Source organism: Neovison vison, chromosome 3, assembly GCF_020171115.1.
Source record: "Neovison vison isolate M4711 chromosome 3, ASM_NN_V1, whole genome shotgun sequence".
In the NCBI taxonomy this organism is placed as follows: Eukaryota; Metazoa; Chordata; class Mammalia; order Carnivora; family Mustelidae; genus Neogale; species Neogale vison.
Genome location: NC_058093.1, coordinates 200,157,927 through 200,178,173, shown reverse-complemented (window position 1 = coordinate 200,178,173; position 20,247 = coordinate 200,157,927). Strand labels below are relative to the sequence as shown.

Below are 20,247 nucleotides of genomic sequence, written 5' to 3'. Positions count from 1 at the left end.
CACAGCCAGGATGCAAGACTCTACCGAGGGAAGCAAAGGGGACAAGACACTGTCCTCCCCATGGATAAGAGAGCAAAGGCGGGAGGGAGAACTGGTTAAGATAAGAGGGTTGCATCTGAAAGGCAGTGTCAGAATAATAGCAGCATTTCTGAAGCAGTCATTCTCTACTGGGTGCTGGCCTAAACTCCTTCTTTCATATTGAAATTTGTATGACAAAATAATTTGAAACCATAGAATAATAATGAGGTGCCAAACTGTAAGGGCCACAGGAATTTAAGATGCTAGCTTTGTCATTTTCGCTTACGATCTGCCTCTTTTAAAGAAATAAAACACTACAGATTCAGCTGAAAAGTAAAAAAAAAAATTAAAAATCTGAATTCCTGTCTTCCACCCTTGGACCACTGCTACCATTCACTTCTCTTGTATGGAAGCAACAACGTTGTTGTTGCTATTATTTTGAACAGATTGTTATCTGTTACATCAATAAAGAATAAGAAAAATTAGAATTTTTAATATACCTTCCAAAGAGTTTGTTTCTTGGAGATAAATGGCTTAGCCAAGACTAAGAAGGGCTACTCTAGCCCCAAATCCAAATAAGAAGCTATTTCATCTTAATAAATAAAAATTGTACTTAATCTTCCTACCTTTAAGTTCTTTTACTTCAGACCATTTCCTCTGTTTCCTCCAATACCATTTTATAAGTTATACAAGAATCGAGCAATATGAGATTTCTTTCCTCGTTGCAATATGAGTGCAACATGAGGTTTCTTTCCTCGTTCCTGATCCAGAGCCGCCATGTTTTTCCTAACAATAGTTTGATCTTGGAATAGCTGTTTGCTTTTGTGATGTGTGTGTGTGTGTGTGTGTGCCCGTGGTGTGTGTGTGTGTGCACGCACGTGCATGTGTGCCCCCTCACACACTTATTCACATCCCTTCTCTGGACATCCTGTGAGTGTTTTGTCTCTACCACAAAAGCAATTTTGAATATCTTCCTGGTCATCGGGTGGATGGACGTCTACAGACTGTTAGATTGGACTATCATTCTGTTTATCTCTTTTTACCCTTACTCAAACAAATGGCAAGCTTCATCTGCAACTGTTTCCTTGGCAACTCCTTTTCTGTGCACATAAATACTATTTTTAGAGTTCAGATTGGGTGCAAAAAATTGTTGCTCATACAGCGCTTTCATAAATACAGCCCAAAGAAGTTTGAGAGATTGGAACCCCCAAGAAATGAGCCCCATCAGTCCCCCATGAAGTTACCACGGTCAGAGGAAACAAAATAAATGTGTTGGTGATGTCAACATTTCCCCAGAATTCATGTGAAAAAGAAAACTTCATGTACAACTTCTTTGTTAAACAGCACTCCTTTATTGACACTCTTCTATTCAGTAAAACCTCTTGTCCAATTCAGATACAAGACATTTCAACAAGGAAAACCAGGACAGATAAAGTACGAGTATGAATTTACATACTGCCCTGAACAGTGATGTGACGACAGGTGGAGAAAACTGACATCCAGCATGGACACTCAGTAAATGGCAAGACATGACAGAGCCTGGGCTATAAAACTTGTACAACAATCAACAGATCTTGAAGACAGAACTAGTTGTTTTTTTTTTTTTTTTTTTTTTTTTTTTCCTTGATAATGTTTGCAAAAGAACTCCAGAAGCCAGAGAAATTAGTTTCCATACACACACAGGGCAGGGAGTAGGGTGAGGAGAATGAGGAGCTGAGGGCACAGAATTTAATGAGACATTCCCTGTTACTGTTGTGCAGTGCACGCCCCTGGCACCCAGCTGCACCTTTGCATACATACATCAAGAGCAGTACTCACTGCAAATAAGGGTTACATTCAGTTATCTTTTGCATATGTCTACTCTCAGGCTGTGCACAAATGATGTCCACTGTGCTTTAGGAAGACCCAGGAATAGAAATATCAACTCCCAAATTCTTTCCAACTCCCAGTGGCCATTTGCCCTGAGACAACGGGTAACATCCATGAGTTCTAGGCTCCTTACACTGAGCTGGTCCCAGAAATCAGGTAAAAATGTTGTCCCAGAAGGTTCCCAAAATCTCCTTGTAATTGACCTAGAGGCAAATCACATCCTGGCTTACAACCCAGCTGCTATTGTTCTCCGGGACTCTGACACCTGCTCAGAAACAAAGCTTTGTTAAATCACCCCCTATTGCTGAACAAACTCGCTGCTCCACCGTTCCAAAAACAGAAGGCATAGAGGTGAATACGAAAGTAAGAAAGGAGCTCACATGGGGTCCTGCAGCCTTCCCATGTAGTTTCTGAGGTCCCGGGGGCCCCCCAGCCCCATGTCCTGGCACACCCACTTGATGTTGTCCTCACTGTCAAACAGGATGGAGTTGGTGCACGGGCCGCTGTCCTCCAGGAGGATGGTGGTATAGGACGTAAACTTGACTCACTTCTGCTTTGGGCCCGATGGATTCAGAGGCTCACTTTTCAAGTCCTTCTCATAGACATAGTCTATGAGCAGTTGGCTGTGGAAGGTCTTCTGGGAACTTCTGTTGAGAAGGAAACTCCTCTCCTCAAACTGTAGTCCCCTGTCTATCATGGTCGTGCACTCCTCTGATGGGAGGGTGATGTCCACAGGGTTCTCCAGAAGTTCCACCTCGTTCCCAAGCCAGACCCAGTCATGGGAATAGGGGATGTTGCCTTGCTTGCTCATGGCGAATCTTTTGTGTCTGTATTTCCAAGCAAATGTCACACAGTTGATCAAGAAGACCAAAATGGCCAGGCAGAAGACACAGAGCAGAGCGTACATGCCGATCTCCAAGTCAGTCAACCCCCCTGAGGTCACTGTCAGGTCACTGGGATTATTGGGTTCTGGTAATTTCCCTTGAGTGGGGAAGCTTGTGAAGGCGTGAGCCACCAGTCTTGAGTGACTTCTTTTCCTTTCCTTCCTGGGAAGACCATGGTTTTGTGCTTTTGTCGCTATGTTCTTCGTGGCTAACACAGGCGCCATGTTGGAACCACTCCTTATCTGTTCCCTCCTGGTTCCCTTCATGCTCTATGGAATTACTGAGGTGGTCTTTGTATTCCCAACTGATGCCCTCAATGTTGTTGGTGCCTCCTTGGTGCTCATCAATATTTGGTTCAAATCTGACCTTGACATTTCCTTTACCCATGGCAAGAATGCTCTTCCTCTTGGTCTTCTGACAGCGCTCACTAATCATCATTTCTAGTTTAATCAAGGGCTCTTGCCCTTCACCCTGTGCAACCACCACCAGCCCTCTAGACTGAAGATTTGCCTGGACAGACACCACCATTTCACCCAATGATGACACAGTAACTGAAAAATCCTTGGGGTCATAAATGTCTAAGGGTATCACCAAACCATCACTGACCAAAATCCAACAACTAAGAAAAATGAAATTAAAACTTTATGTGACAATTTATTTCCTTCAAATTTATAAGCACATACGCAAATTTATAAACCGCACATGTGGTTTATTACGAGATATGTCTCCAATACCCAGGCGGAGAACAATAAATGTGTTTTAGAATCGGGATTGGTTGCTATCATACATTTAACTGGCATAAATAATGGGTTGTAACTGCACTAGTGTGAGGAGCAAATTTGTTTACCGTAGTCCTGTGTATATTAACTTAGTGAATGTCATATAACGGAATTCAACTTTGAATTTTCCGAAGAGTTTGAAAGATCACAGGATGCTTCTGAATAGATTTCAGGTGCAGCTAATCATGCTACTATTCAAGATAAATATCACTCCAGGCATCCTTTATTAGAAAGACATGCTCATTTGAAGTATCTGAGGAAAGATGTATTATGGGGACTGGCATGCTTGAAGGACACAATGACCTTGGTATAATTCAATGGATTTGCTACAAGTTTAGAGATGGAGCAGAGGTTTAAAGTTGTCCATAATTAATACAAAACAACAGATGTCTGGTGCCTATTATCCATACTTCTTTCAGTAATAGAACTAGAATTTGCAAGTACCGATTATTACCTGTTTTGGAAAAGAGAAGACATGAACCTTCGGTCATGGTCTACCAAGAGCCCCCCATCATGGTAACCCACTGCAGGGTGGTATTGGAACACATGGTTAGTGTGTGAAATATCTAAGAGGACAATCTCCGCAAAGTACTGAGCACTTTTCTCAGACACAGACAGACTGGAGAGAAAACAGATTTTCAAGGGTCTCCTGTCCTAGCTACGAGTGCTCTATTGAGCTTCTCTGCAGATGTGAGAGGGAGGGAGGTGATCTCGAATGACCAGGGACTCAAGGATTCTGGAATCCCACCTGCTGCGGGGTCTGGAGAACGTCCTGGGCCAATACCACCGAGACAATGGCTCTCTTGTCTGCTCTGTGAGGCTGCAGGGCAAGGGACAAGCCGGCCACCAGCTGCATGCCCAGGTCTGTGATGGTGACGCCATCATCCAGCACGATCACCGTCTTCTCGGCCAGGATGGAGTCGGACAGCGGCGAGAGCACCTTTGAAGGAAGCGAGAAAGCTCCAGGGTCAGTCGCACACATCAGTAATAAGAAAAAAGGAAAGAAAAAGGTTAAATGCCTACTAAAAGGAGTGGGGCTCTGTAAGCAGGTCACTTGTTTGCCACCCTCCTTGAAACCCCAAAGTATGCTCTCAGTGCTAAATGAAAGCTTCAGAAAGTAGGAAATAGCTCAGATTAAAAAAAAAAAAAAAAAAAAAAAGCAGGAACCTACCTTTCCCTTTATCCAGCTGCAGTGACAGATACAGGGGAAGTCAGCTGCCACATTAGCAGGAAACATTCCTCCCAGGGACAAGCTATTGCTGGAAGTGTCAGAATAACCCTTTTATTTGGGGGACTGCTACCTTTTTACCCCCTGAGAAACACTGTTGTCTTAAATCCAAGATTATCAGAAACCTTGCTCTTTGAAATCCTGCTGTCAGGCAGAATGAACTTCCCTCTCTTACCTTGAGGACCTAAGTTACTTTGATAAAGAGAAGCAGATCTGATTTCTAACTCGGATGCTGGATTTCAGATAACGCAACATCCCCCATGTGCGTGAGTTATGTGTCTCACGAGCAAGCAGGACCTTGGGTCCACAGCACGGTCCAGACTGATGCCGGCAGCTCAGCTGCCCACAGTGTGCTTCACACTAGTCTTACCTGTCCTCAGCCTTTGCTGGCTTCCCATTAGACCCTATCTCTTTTGTGCAATACAATTTCCCACATTTCCTCCGTATGGGGTCTCTCTAGGAGCAATAAGTCGACAAACCTGACTTTAGTCAGACAATAGATTTGCACCCGATGATCTTAGGACAGATGATCTAGGACTAGGACAACTGGCTGAAATACAGATGGTTTAGAAGAGCATTTTTTAATGTTTAATCACACACCCTCCATTAAAAAACAAGGAACTACAGGGGCAGCTGGGTGCCTCAGTGGGTTAAAGCATCTGCCTTTGGCTCAGGTCATGATCTCTGGGTCCTGGAATCGAGCCCCGCATCGGGCTCTCTGCTCAGCAGGGAGCCTGCTCCCCGCCCCCCTCTGCCTACTTATGATCGCTCTCTCTCTGTCAAATAAATAAAATCTTTTAAAAAAGGAACTATAAATAGACCCACCTAATATATTTTGCTTCCTTTGATTTATACAATATTAGTCATTTGTTTTCTTCAAAGAGCTTGATTTAATTTAGTGGTAATTCCCCCCAAATTAAAGAATATTATCTCCCTGTTGGTGCTGGCCCATTACAGCATAGAAAATGTAACAGTTTCCTCAAAACTAGTAGTTATATTTTGACAACCTTTTTTTACTAAAAATATTTAGAGAAATGGTGTCTTGCCTTCTTCCCCTGCTTAATTTTTGCTCTTTGAGTAGATGTTTATAACGTAATAATTGTAGATCCTTGTAGCATCATTGAGTTTGCTGGGGAAATTCCAGCACAAAAAGGAATCTTAATGGCTTTTAAAAGTCATTTCGGCTCATAAAACATCAATTTGCAACCAGAGGGATTCAGACCTGGACTAATGTCGTACAAATAGAGGAGCTTGTGCAAAAATCACATTTGGGTGAGCCCTAAATTGGGACGTGACAAGGAATATTTAAACACTTTGTAAAGATAATCTGTTCTATAATCTCTTCACAGCCCTCCTGTTAAAATTAACTAAGAAATATTTTCAATCATCCTCTAAGAAACGAGAAAGCACGACATTGGGGAACTCTGTGCATGTAAATAGCTACGAGAAACAAAACGTGGCTAGACGTCGCCGAGTGCCCTGGGGTTGAGAGCTACTAATACCAAGGATGTAAGATTGCTTTTGTTGTGTGTCTTGATGTAGCATCCTCTGGGGAAAGGATGCGAATCCGGTCTCAAGATCATCTCTAATTTGCAGAAACTTCTCTGTGGTTAGACATGAATTTCTGAATGTGCGATCTACAGGCTGATAAATTCTGTGTATTGCATTCATGACTCCCTCCCACGTACAGACAACCCACTTGCACAGAACCGACTCACACTAACGTATCTGGACACAAGCAAAGAGTGGGCTGAGAATTTGGGGAAAGCATCAAGCAGTGCATGAAATCGGCGGCACCATTGGTGGTCATCCCCGGCTCCTATCCAGGATCCTGCCTCCCTGGAGCTGCATGAATCTGGGCTCCTCCACCTTCATGAACTCGGCCATGAGGTCGGTGATGTCCAGCTGCCAGTCGGGGCCCAGCATGGAGCTCAGCTGACTCACCTCGGGTGCCTCGGCTACAACCTCGGTGAGGACGCACACCGTGGCATGCTGGTGCTGGAGGGAGCACCCCTTGCCTTCTTCTCCTTGTCCACCCCTTGGTGGGCCGTGACCACAAACCAGAATGAGCCTACTTTTCATCAGGGTGTTTTATCCTCAATTTTCCAGCAACTGTGGGGCTATGGTCATGAAATGACAGGACCCGGCTCCTCGCCTGGTCAAACGTGTGCGCCCGCAGGTGCACTAACGACTCCTTCAGCCATCGGGCATGTGGGGTGTTTCCCCGGTGCCAGATCTGTGGCTTCCCGCCCAGAATTCAGGAATCAGACGTTGTCTCTTGCCTTCAACGTATTTTCCCTCAAGTGGCAGATGTAGGCAGCCGGAGGACGAGGAGGGAGGTTTGCTGCATGGTAGAATCGCCCTGGGGTGATCCCGTGGTCCCCTTTTGCTTCATAGCAATGTAGTCAGAGTGTCTAAGGGTTGGAGCCAGGAATCCACATATTTCAAAGAACCCAGTGATTCCAAGGGGCAGCAGTTTGGGAACCAGTAGTTTGAGCTCAAGAATACATGCAAACTAGCCTCACGGCCCCCCTGCATCCTCACTCAGACAAGAGACATGAGTGCTCTGATCCTTATTCTCCTCCCCTGGGAAATCGGGGCTGCCCACCTCTGCTGAGGTTGTCGCATGATGGGGAAGGGCACGGCCCCCGTTGACTTGAAGTTGGCGCCTGACGCTCAGGAGGGGTAAAATTTGAGAGTGACTGTGTTATCAACATGGCGAGGACAGGTGCTAGGGGAGATCCCGGCGGAGTTCAGCTCCGGGAGGCAGGGAGGGAGGATGGTTCCTGCACCTGTGTGGTTGAAAGGGGCTCGTTAGGAATAACACGACACCCATCCCACCTCTATGACTCCCCACTGAGGACAACTATTACAACAAAAGACGCTCAAAATTGCTCCCACTTAGAAAACCGCGAGGGTTTGGGGAGCCCGTGAGCCAGGAACCACAGACAAAGACCCACATGCATATTTCTTAACAGTGCACTGTGTCACAGGCAGTGTCCAGAGTGGCATTGGCTCTTGGGGGAACATCAGCGGCCACCATCGCTCCTGTCACTTTGCACATTTACCTGGTTTCCAGCCACGGGTCCCCCAGAGCGCCCAGCAACCTTCCGTCCCGGAGCAGGATGCCCTTCTGTTCTACTATTGAAATCCGCCCAGCTGCGGTGAGGGACAAGAACAGAGCAGCCGTTAGCAGCCCACACTGTCTTGTCAAATAATCGCAGCCGCTTAAGTGGCCGTTAGACTTCATAGGACATAAACGCCTTCCTCTCTAATCCACTTTCTGTTTACACACAGGGTAGGCACTTCATCCCCTCATTTTAGCTTTGCTTCTGCCTCAAAAAAAAATCAGATCTGTAGCCCCAGGCACTTATGGGCTCTCTCATTAAGCCCCCATGCTGGGGAATTCATTGCCTCCGAAACGCTTGGTTCCTTGAGCTGATAGCTGTTTCTAAAGTCAAGGCAAAAACAACCACAAAAATCTCTTATTGATGATGATATTTGGGGACGTTTCCTCTTCTTCTTTCTCCCTCCAGGGTGTTTATACCGGGTGTCTCTTTATAGACTTCACCACACCTGTTACGGAAGAGCTATTATAAAAGCAAATTGATGTTGCTGTTTTTGTGCTTTGTGACAATGTTAGCAACCAAGGAGCGGCAAGCATGCTGCTTGAACGTGGGTCACCGCGTTTCCCGATCAAATGTTTGGATAAAGGGAACACAGGCCAACAGCTGGCAAAGGGAGCAGTGGGGATAGGGAGCTGGGAATCTGGCTCACTGACTCCCAACCTGAGTCCCCTGGCCCTTCAGCCCCAGAGAAACCAGAGCTCCCAATCTGTCAGCACACTTCAGAAACCTGGCTTTAAAAAAAAAAAAAAAATAGTAATAATAATAATAATAACTTTGGTGGCAAGAACACAGCACGAGATCTACCGCTCTAAATTTTTCAGTGTAATATATAATATATATATTTTCCAGACCAGATGAATCATATTTAAGGAAAAGTTTCGGTTGTAGGAGCAAGGTATGGGGGAATTTTGGCTTCAAGGTCACCCCCACCGGATGTTCTGGCAGACTAGGCAGGTCCTGACTGTCTCCAGGATGTGACGTGACTGTAACCAACACCCCCCCCCCCATCTGCCTCTGGTTTCCCCAGGCAGACCCTCAGACCACCTGCTAAGATCAGTGCAGCGGACAGGGAGGGCTCACTGCAGGTCCCAATCTCCTCCCCAGCCCCAGGGCAGGCGCAGGATGGGTAGGGAGAGAGAATGGGGCCACCGGGGTTCAGTCCAGGGTCCGAGAAAGGATTCCAAGTTGATTTCCAAGTATTCCACTGGTGATAGTCTGAAAAGCAGAAGCAAACCAAACAGAAAACAAACAACAAAAAACTTCCTTATTCTGAAAAATAGCAAGTAGTGGGTCATCGTTTCTCTGAAGCCCTGCCCCTCCCAGTTTCAGTAGGAGTGACAAGTTTGTCTTCAGGAAGCTGGTATCTCAGAAGATGCTCAGCCTCCAGGAAGCGGATTTTCTTCCCATGGTCAAGGGCACCCCCCACTTCCCAGCCTGAGTCTCCTGCACCAGCATGAGACACCCGTCCCCAAAAGCCTCAGATGCAGGGGCCTGCGGAATCCCAGGCACCCTGTAGGTGCGAGGGCAGATGCATTGCCCACGGGCCAGGATCCTGGGCTGCTCTCCATGGCTTCCCAGCCGTGTTTCTCCACCTGCCCCTCCCTGGCCCCCTGCAGCGACAGATGTTTCCATGTGTGTTCATACATGTAGTGTGTGATCCCCCCCTGAGGTTCCCTGCCCTTCCCTGCACATCTTTCTAATCCCATTCACTGCTTTCCTTTGACGTCTCCAGGCTCTTTGGGTTTCCAGTATCATTCTTCGTTACAAGGAGCTGGCTTCTTGGAGGCAAGGATGTTTCTAGGACTGCGGCAGGCGGTTCATCTGGCCTCCTTACCCTCAGTTTCAGCAGGGATCCTTCTTCTGACTTGTCCTCGTAAGGTCAGTAGTAGCCTAACTGCTAGGTCTGTGCCCTTCATCGTCTCACGTGAATATCTACCACCGCACATTGTCACATGAAGAGGGTTTGTACTGGGTATGCACTCTGTGTCCGTGTAGCATATATGTATAGTAATTATATTCATAAATATAAAATGTAACCTATAATGATATATAGTAATGTACTATATACAGTATGTATGTATAGTATGACATATACTTTGTCGGTTTTATTGAATTATTGTGGACTTCATGCATGTTTTACATTTATATAACATGTGTTATATTCATATGCATTACATGCATGTTATATTCATTATGTATATTTATGTTCTATAGCATAGGTATAATCCTAGGCATGCTTTATGGGTTATTGTTATTTCATGTATATTTTATTTTATAGAACATAAATGTTTTACTGCACATGCATTATCCATATTTATGTTACAGAGAGTCCTTGGGTTATAGAACAGGAATATGAAGGGCTATCATCATTCCCAAGTGCCTAAGAAGAAGCCAGGACCGGGCAGCATGATTTATGAGCCCAGGGTCACAGAGCTATAAGCGGCAGAGCGGGGACTCACCCCTGCACGCCCCCTCTGGCATCTGCACCTTGCAACATCGCAAGGTTACTTCGAAGAAAAGCAGGAGTTTCATCTGAATGCATCCCTCCCACCCCGCCTCGAGTTTGCCACTGTATCCATCTGTTTCAATCGCAGGGACCCGGCCACGCACTGCTTTCAACCTGACAGATGTGAAGCTCCGTATCGAGGAAGAAAAGCGACAAAATCAGATAGTCTGTTTCTCACACGTGCACGAAAAATGCACACACCTATATGAAGATAGGCAAGTGCTATAAAAAAAGATAACGGTCCTTTTCCATGCAAACCTAAAGGATATTTAATATTCTTTACATTGTTTGCAAAAATGCTGTTTAGTCTCTGCCGCTTAAGGCGCCCTTAGATCGATTTTTGGTTTTGCCTTGTATTCAAATGACCGCTGAAATCGCAGCAGGGCTAAGAATCGTCACTCTACGGGGAACAGGGTAAGGTTCTCAGAACTTAACACGTACTTACTGTATCCGTTTAATCCTCATGGCGCTTGTATAAGGTAAGTTGGTATTATTCTTTTTTTGTAATGCGCCAAGAGAAGCTCCGAGAGGCCATTTCATCAGGGGTACAGAGCTACCAAGACACAGAGTCAGGATGTGAACTCATGCCGCCTGGAGGCAAAACCTGGTTCTTAAGGAGTTTGGGTGACTTTCTCAGCACAAATACACAGGACAGAAGACACACCCTTGTCTCTCAGGCAGCCTGTGTAGCTGGGACCTGGAAGAATGAAGAACCAGGGAGAAATTCATGACCCATCTCCGTGGTCTTGCAGCTAAACTCCCCAGGGGACGGCCCGGGGATCGCCAGCTCAGTGCAGTGACTTGAATCAAGGGAACCTGCCCCTACTAGGCTCTCCCTTGCCTGCATGTGTCCCCAGGTCACGAGGTCGGACAGTCTCTCTCTTAAGCACTTAATGTACAGAGTCTGCTATAATTAGTGAACTAATCAGGGTTCTGTATGGGCAAATAAAATTTCAAAATAAGAAGAAATTGATTTATTGGAAGAACAACTATGAAATGGATTAGATCTGCTTGGCTCTAGAAAATGGCAGAATTTCGTTCTGTCTATGCAATTTCTTAGCAAATTGCTCTGATGTACATCACATTCTGGTTTAATACTGATTCCATCATACAATTATTTTCTTTCTCCCCTACTCTTTTTGATGAGGTTTTCTGAGTGGGTGTGAAGAGACTGTTTTTTTTTTTTTTTTTACTTTTTTTTTCCAATTTATTTATTTTCAGAAAAACAGTATTCATTATTTTTTCACCACACCCAGTGCTCCATGCAAGCCGTGCCCTCTATAATACCCACCACCTGGTACCCCAACCTCCCACCACCCCGCCACTTCAAACCCCTCAGATTGTTTTTCAGAGTCCATAGTCTCTCATGGTTCACCTCCCCTTCCAATTTACCCAAAAGCACATACCCTCCCCAATGTCCATAACCCTACCACCCTTCTTCCAACCCCCCTCCCCCCTGCAACCCACAGTTTGTTTCGTGAGATTAAGAGTCACTTATGGTTTGTCAAGAGACTGTTTTTAATTATATTTCCCTAAAGCTCCCATAGGGGCTTGGAAGATGAACATATTGACTGGCTGTTTTCACCTCAGACTGGCAAGAAGCGCCTACTGTTCACCTTAATTTTGGACACACACATCTTCATGAAAGACTCCTGAGACCTCTCAGTCTGCCTCCATTAGATGGCATAGAACATCTCTGCATTCTATTTAATGGGCTCTCACCATGAGAAACCCAACACGTTAGTCTTTTTCCTCTAGGGGAAAAATCTCTGCCCCCGAATACTTCCGATAATGCTTTGCTATTTCTAGATAAGTATCTTCCAAAACTTACTCCTTATAGAAACTTCAGAGCATTCCGGGCCAAGACTACAGCTCAGTACAAAGCCTTAGCATACGCTTATCTGCAGAATGTTTTCATGTTTGCATCTCATCTCTTGACTTAGGGGATTTTAAAAGCACCACCGACGCTTGTTAGCTTAGGAAAAGATCCAAGCCCTTTGTTTTCATCAAACGGTGCCCCAGAAGGGATTAGGAGCTGTTGATCTGGTGAAAGCCCAGCATATGTCCCTGCCCAGCCTCCTGTGCCCGCGCCGACCGCACTCCCGGAGCCTGCTGGAGAGAGACACCAGTAATTAGCCACCACTGGCACAGATGTTGAAGCCAAAGCTTAGATGTTCGATGTTTGCTTATAAATTAGTGGCACATATGCACACAAAAGCACATAAGGTATTTTGGCAGGATAAACAGGTTTTCAAGGGGGAAAATCAGAGAAAGTTTTGCAGGATTTTTGGAATTTCTATTAAAGCTACTTACGAAATTTCTTTTAGAACAAAAAAAGCACTTGGGAAATCGGAGAGTCACACAGTATTTAAGAACAGCATAAGGCATCGGTGGTCTCATAAAAACAGTTTATTCCTGTGAGTCCCAGGACCGAAGTCAGTGCAAACAGTGGTCTCATGACCACCTAGTCCACAAAGAGACTGGGAGAGGAACTTTGAAAGACCCCTGCGGACAGGACCCAACAGACACAAGACATGCCCCTCACTGCAGAAGGCTGGGCCTCCAAACTCTTAACTCTCACTGACTATTTCCTCAAGAGGACCAGGAATTCAGGATCTAGCCAAATCCTTATGTTTCAGGGGGAAATTCTTTTTTTTTTTTTAGACTTTCTTTAATTTTTTTTTTAAATTTTTCATTTTCACCACTTTTTTTAAATTTTTAAAAAATTTTTCAGAGTAACAGTATTCATTATTTTTGCACCACACCCAGTGCTCCATGCAATCCGTGCTCTCTCCAATACCCACCACCACGATCCCCCAACCTCCCACCCCCCCACCCCTTCAAAACCCTCAGATTGTTTTTCAGAGTCCATAGTCTCTCATGGTTCACCTCCCCTTCCAATTTCCCTCAACTCCCTCTCCTCTCCATCTCCCCTTGTCCTCCATGCCATTTGTTATGCTCCACAAATAAGTGAAACCATATGATAATTGACTCTCTCTGCTTGACTTATTCCACTCAGCATAATCTCTTCCAGTCCCGTCCATGTCGCTACAAAAGTTGGGTATTCGTCCTTTCTGGTGGAGACATAATACTCCATAGTGTATATGGACCACATCTTTCTTATCCATTCGTCCTTTGAAGGGCATCTTGGCTCTTTCCACAGTTTGGCGACCATGGCCATTGCTGCTATAAACATTGGGGTACAGATGGCCCTTCTTTTCACTACATCTGTATCTTTGGGGTAAATACCCAGTAGTGTAATGGCAGGGTCATAGGGAAGCTCTATTTTTAATTTCTTGAGGAATCTCCACACTGTTCTCCAAAGAGGCTGCACCAACTTGCATTCCCACCAACAGTGTAAGAGGGTTCCCCTTTCTCCACATCCTCTCCAACACATGTTGTTTCCTGTCTTGCTAATTTTGGCCATTCTAACTGGTGTAAGGTGGTATCTCAATGTGGTTTTAATTTGAATGTCCCTGATGGCTAGTGATGATGAACATTTTTTCATGTGTTGTTAGCTTTCATGTCTTCATTGGAGAAGTGTCTGTTCATATCTTCTGCCCATTTTTTGATATGATTGTCTGTTTTGTGTGTGTTGAGTTTCAGGAGCTCTTTATAGATCCTGGATATCAACCTTTTGTTTGTACTGTCATTTGCAAATATCTTCTCCCATTCCGTGGGTTGAGGAAATTCTTGATGTAGAAGCAATGAGCTCAGCATTACAAAATGCTGTACCACTGATGGAGCTTGTGTTCTCTTCACCATGAATAGAGGCTAATGACATCCTTGCCTACAAGAGACATTTTTTGAGCTGCCTGAGAAAATTCTATCTAAAGCACTGAGCTCCTCAGTTGCCATGACCCTTGATTAGGTGGTGTGGCATAGCCACTGTTCCCAGAGCCCTGCCACCTCCCCATATGGCCAGGGTGAAATTATTGTGGTTTCTTCCTTTATGGAACACCTAGATTGACACTAGTGATAAAAAACCAACTCACCATCATATTATCTGTACAACCATAGTATAATTTAATTTACAAGAAGATAATTTACCCATAAATTCTCATGAATAATAGAGTGGCATGAAGTACTGTTTTGACTAGTGAAGTAAGAACAAGCCAACGCAACCCAACCCAACACAACACAACACAACACAACTTATCCCAACACAACACAACCCAACCCAGCCCAACACAACACAACACAACAGAGCCCTGCATGGCTCAGAGCAACAGCATAGCGCCAGGTTGGCTGCAATGTATGTATTGAGACCAGCCAAACCAGAATGAGCATGTTTCACCCAAGGGACGTGACCAGTGCACCTAGAATGAATTGTGTCCATGGAGGAATGTTGGCTCTGCCTTTTTAGGCATACTCTTTTTTTTTTTTTTTTCCAAAAGAGGCAGGACATCCAGGTTGAGAGTGAAATCTATCAGATTTCAATACTGGTCTCTAATAGGAAAACAGTAAGACATGACACTGGCCGAACAAAGCAAGTCTTGGGACTGTATTTGCCTTAAGAATGGCTGTTCTACAGACGTGAGCATATGCTCTCTTTGACAGTGTGACTACAATACCCAGAGAAGAAAATGAAGATAGGTATGAAACCATCTAGAACAAATGTGCCCCTCACCAATATGATGCTCCAGTCTCTATTAGACACTTTTCCTGACTCCCACAGACTATAACAGAAATGGGAAAGTTTTCATCACATTGGTGAGTGTTGATGGATCCTCACTGGCCCTGCGAGGGAAGGGAAGGGGACTTGTCCTGAGAAGGGATCTGGATTCTGGGGGAGAGGTGTGCAAGGATCAGTTAGTGATGTCTTCCTTGGACGGGAGCTAGGGAGCTATAGCATGTGTGTCTTACCTCTCTCACTTTTGCTACAAATTCAAGTCCCAATTCTTTAGAAAGCTCTTAAGTTTCTTAAATTCTCATAAAACAAAGATGCTTCTTGGCAGCAACAATTGATGATTCCATGTCTTCTGCATGAGAGCCAAAAATCACATAATCAGCATTTCAAACAAAAAATTCAGTATCCAGGGCGCCTGAGTGGCTCAGTGGGTTAAGCCGCTGCCTTCGGCTCGGGTCATGATCTCAGGGTCCTGGGATCGAGTCCCACATCGGGCTCTCTGCTCAGCGGGGGGCCTGCTTCCCTTCCTCTCTCTCTGCCTGCCTCTCTGTCTACTTGTGATCTCTCTCTGTCAAATAAATAAATACAATCTTAAAAAAAAAATTCAGTATCCATACTTCTCCCTATAATCAAACTCTCTTTATTTTGTGGTAATGATCCTTAGTACTCCTGCCCCACATAGTTATCTGTGTACACTGTCTCCCCTTATGGACAAAAGGGGACCATGTCCTAAGATCCTCCATAGTCCTCTCATGGAAACTACTTAATGTGCATGAGAAGTCAGCTGTGATTTTTTTTAAAAGATTTTTATTTATTTATTTGACAAAGAGACAGATCACAAGTAGGCAGAGAGGCAGGCAGTGAGAGAGAGGGAAGCAGGCTCCCTGCTGAGCAGAGAGCCTGATGTGGGACTCGATTCTAGGACCTTGGGATCTTGACCTGAGCCAAAGGCAGAGGCTTTAACCCATTGAGCCACCCAGATGCCCCTCAGCTGTGATTTTTTTAAAATTAGGATTTAAAATTTAAATTTAAAAAAAATTAAATTTTTAAAACATTTTAAAATTAAGATATATTCACATATCCTAAAACTCACCTTGTAAAGTATACAAGTCAGTGGGTTTTTAGCAGATCCACAGTTGTACAGGAATCACTATTCACTTTCAGGACATCTTCACCACCCTCAGAAGAAACCATGTACTCACTGGACTCCATCCTCACTCCTCTCTCCCATCAACCCCTGGAGACCACTCATTGACTCTCTGCTTTGACAGATTTTTCTATACCGGACATTTCACATAAACAGAATTATACAATATATGCCTGGCTTCTTTCATGTGGCATAATGTTTTCAAGGCTCATTCATGTTGTAACATAGATCAGGGCTTCATTCCTTTCTACAGCTGAGTGGTCTCTTATGTGGATAGACCAAATGGGCCTATCCAACTATCAGAAAATGGGCTTTTGGGTTCTTTCTACTTTTTTTGATACTGTAATGTTGCCATGAACATTCATGCACAGGTTTCTGTGCAGACTTCTATTTTCATTTCTCTTGGATATATACCTAGGAGTGGAATTTCTGGGTCATTTGAGAACTCTACCTTTAGTAGTTTGAGGATCTTTTAAAACATTTTCCAAAGGAGCAGCACCAATTAACATTCCCACCAGCAATGTCTGGGTATCCCAATTCCTACATCTTCAACAGCCATGATTCTGAGAAGAAACCTTCCACACAATTACGAGCGGTTCCAATCCAGATGTCTCTACCCACCCAGAAGAAAACATTTCAGTATCTTCTTTCTCTGGGTTGTCTGTCAAAGGGAGGAATTCTCCACCGGGGAGGAATTCACTACCCATAAGGGACCTCTTGCAGAATCTAAACTGTGGCACAGAACCATCGACTGAAATAGCTATCAGGTTCTGTTCATCAATTTAGACACTATTTCTTTCCAATACCCACATATCAACAAAGAATGCTCTTTTTAATGAGCCAACTGGAGAAGGCAGTCATTAAATGGTGCACTGAACATATGACTGGGAATATGCATGACTGACTCATGATTGAATAAATGCATGATGGATGGGTGAATGAACAAGCTCAGTGAATATTTATTGAACACTCTGTAGGAACCAGATGCTGTGCTAGACGTGGAGACAGAGCAAACAAGAGACACATGCGAGCTCATAGGGATCACGTTCTGTTGTGGGAGATGGTCAGAGCCAAGCAGATACACTAGTTGAAGGGGAATGTCCGTTGGTGGCAAATGCTACAAAGGAAGCTACGGGAGGTAAAGGAGTGTAGTGGCTGGGCAGGGAGGTCGGAAATGCGGACAGGATCCAGATCTCATGGCCCTTGCAGTCATGGTCACGGGACACAGGGAAGAGAGGTTTTGAGGATATTAAGGCTCTTTCTAGTCTGAGTCCTTAACTCTTCAACAAAATTGTCACCAGTGTTTCTCACTGGTCTCCTTTTAAGGATTCCAGTGGATTATTTTGATCCTTGCAAGAGAAACTCAGAAATACCTTTCCTCTCTCTTATCTATATCTACATTACTGCCTGAATTTCATTATTTCCAGTTAATTTCAAAAACTCTCTCCCAATGACCAATGCTCAGTAACTCCTCTCTGACCAGGTGGTAAACTCCAAAGTCCTGTGCTCAGCTTCACATTTGTCTTTCTGCATTACGTCCCAGCACCTCTCCTGCTAACTGTGCTTCAAGAAAACTGTCTTCTCCCAATTTCCCTAAGCAGATCAGACATTAAAACAACAACAAAAATGACAACTAGCTGATGCTTTTTCAATGCTGAGAATGCCTTATTTCTCAATGCCTTCCTCATCAAATTTCCTCTGTTCCTTCCTAACTCCTATATCTACTTCCAGACTCTTCTCAGCCATTTCCCAAACCTGCCGAGATGATGTAGCTCTCTGTCCCAGTTTTAGCTGAACATCTAATAAAACACACCGAAAACCTATTGGAGGCAGGACCCAAATGAGCTGTTCATTTTTACATCCTCCACACCAAGGACAAGGAATGGCACAAAGTATATAAGGAATGGATGGAGGGATAGACGGATGGAAGGCTGGATGGACAGCTGGCTGGCTGACTGGCTGGCTGGAAGGATGGAAGGATAGAAGGATGGATGGATGGATGGATGGATGGATGGATGGATAGATAGATAGATGGATGGATGGATGGATGGATGGATGGATAGGTGGTTGGATGGATGGATGGATGGACGGATGGATGGATGGATAGATGGATGGATGGTTGGAAGGATGGGTGGATGGATGGATGGACGGATGGATGGGTGGTTGGATGGATGGATGGATGGATGGATGGATGGTTGGATGGATGGATGGGTGGATGGGTGGAAGGATGGATGGATGGATGGATGGTTGGATGGATGGATGGGTGGATGGGTGGGTGGATGGGTGGGTGGGTGGACGGATGGATGGGTGGTTGGATGGGTGGATGGGTGGATGGATGGATGAGGAAAGTTTCCTCCTTTCTCCTTGGCAGGCAAGCCCTGCCCAACAGGAGATCATGTGAGCCAACAGAGTGCCTCAGCTCCCTCCAACACAGACAGTTCAGAAGTCACTTGCTGTAAGATGTGTTAGCCAAGCTAGACCAGAGCCTTCCATGGGAGTTTTGGACTGAACTTGGTTGGAAAAGATTCTTTTCTTTCCTTATCATAGAGTTGCACTGGTAAGAGCCTGAAGCTACTGTGGTCACGGTCTTTATTTTATTCAGCATCTTGTTGGGAGAGGTAAAGTTAATGCATAGAAACAAGAAAACCCACAGAAAGTGTCTGGCCACAGTTTTATCTCTAGTTCCTATCATCCCTAATGCCCCAAACTTCTAAATATGGGCTTACGAGGTCTGATCTAGTCCCCTCTTCTCCACCTTGGAAGTAGATTTCAGTGGTTCTTGCCCAGGGATAATTTTACCTCTAGTGTAAAGAGGAATGTTGGGCAAGGTCTGGAGATGTTTTGGGTTGTCACAATTCAGGCAAGGGGTTGGCACTGTGATCAAGTGAGTGGACGCTGGGGAAGCTGATCTGCACCCTACCATGCACAGGACAGACCCTCACAACAGTTCTCAGACCTCACCTGTCAGGATGGAGAAACCTTGAATTCGCTCAAACTCATCACTTACAATAAGGTTCCCAATAGTCCTTGCGAAGGCCGTGCCCTGAGGCTGACACCCACACTCCACCCAGTGAGGCAGACCTACCCGCTTATCTCTGCAAGTCAGCCCTCAAAACACCTGCCCTACAAAGGGAGAGTTTCCTTGTTCAAATAGTCCATTTTCATCCATACGCTGTCTTCCCTGGAATGCATATGAAAACCATTTTCCTCTCCTTCCTGGTTTTGCTCCCTTTTGGTCCATGTTACAGATGGATCTTAAAGTTAAACCAAGGAACAGCAAAGCTTATTAGCCCTGGCTTTTGCAAACAGCCCTATCAACATTCTAGGGGTTAGCATGCTGCGAGTGTGGGACTATTGATTGGGCTTGAAAGATCTCCTTCTTCCCAGAGAGTAGGTGTCTCCTTCTCCATAATCCGCGACCTCTGTGTTGACAGGCCTGGGTCCCTGAAGCTTCATTGATCGGTGTGGCCACTGAATTTTTAATGAAACTGTGTATAATGCACAATATGATAGCTTTGTATTGATTCAGTCTCATGGGATATTGTCTTTCCAGAGAAAGTCCCACTAACTGCTTCCCATTTGATTTTGGTTTGGTTTGGTTTCATTTCTGTCTCATTCTGCATTACCTCTTCAGCAACGCACTGAAGAGAGAAACCTGCCCCGTGTGAATGCCCCCACTCTGGATGCATCCGCTGGGTTTCCAAACACTTCCCCAGAGGCTCAAAGACCCTGATGGGTCTCGGCATGCTCCCTGGGGTCCTTTGGCACCTCCTGTGATGCTGGGGTACCATCCCGACTCACAGGGCCCTCCACAGATACATGCCCCAACGTAACAGTCCTTGAGGTTCACCAAGGGTTTCTTGATTCCCGTCAGCTTGGGTGGTGGCTTACAGTTGACCAAACTCAGACTCTGGGGCAGGGCGAATCGGGAGGCCAACCTCCGTTTAGGTGTCTGGTACCCGGATGACATGGGCAGGTCTACCCCCGGAGCCTTCGTCACTGTGAAAGGAGGATACTATCCCTTGTATCCCGAAGTACTGTGGCAGCCCTCCCTTTAC

The 20,247-nt window shown here is 45.1% G+C and overlaps 1 protein-coding gene across 1 annotated transcript; it reads right to left on the bottom strand.

Annotated features, from left to right (window-relative positions):
- Positions 1–2,263: 2,263 nt before the first annotated feature.
- LOC122903611 (transmembrane protein 132B-like) lies at positions 2,264–20,159 on the bottom strand. The gene is given in 7 exon segments (XM_044244404.1): positions 2,264–2,894; positions 2,896–3,390; positions 4,303–4,490; positions 6,574–6,605; positions 6,608–6,816; positions 7,847–7,937; positions 19,991–20,159. Coding segments are annotated over 7 exon segments (1,815 nt in total).
- Between the last annotated feature and the right edge of the window lie 88 nt (positions 20,160–20,247).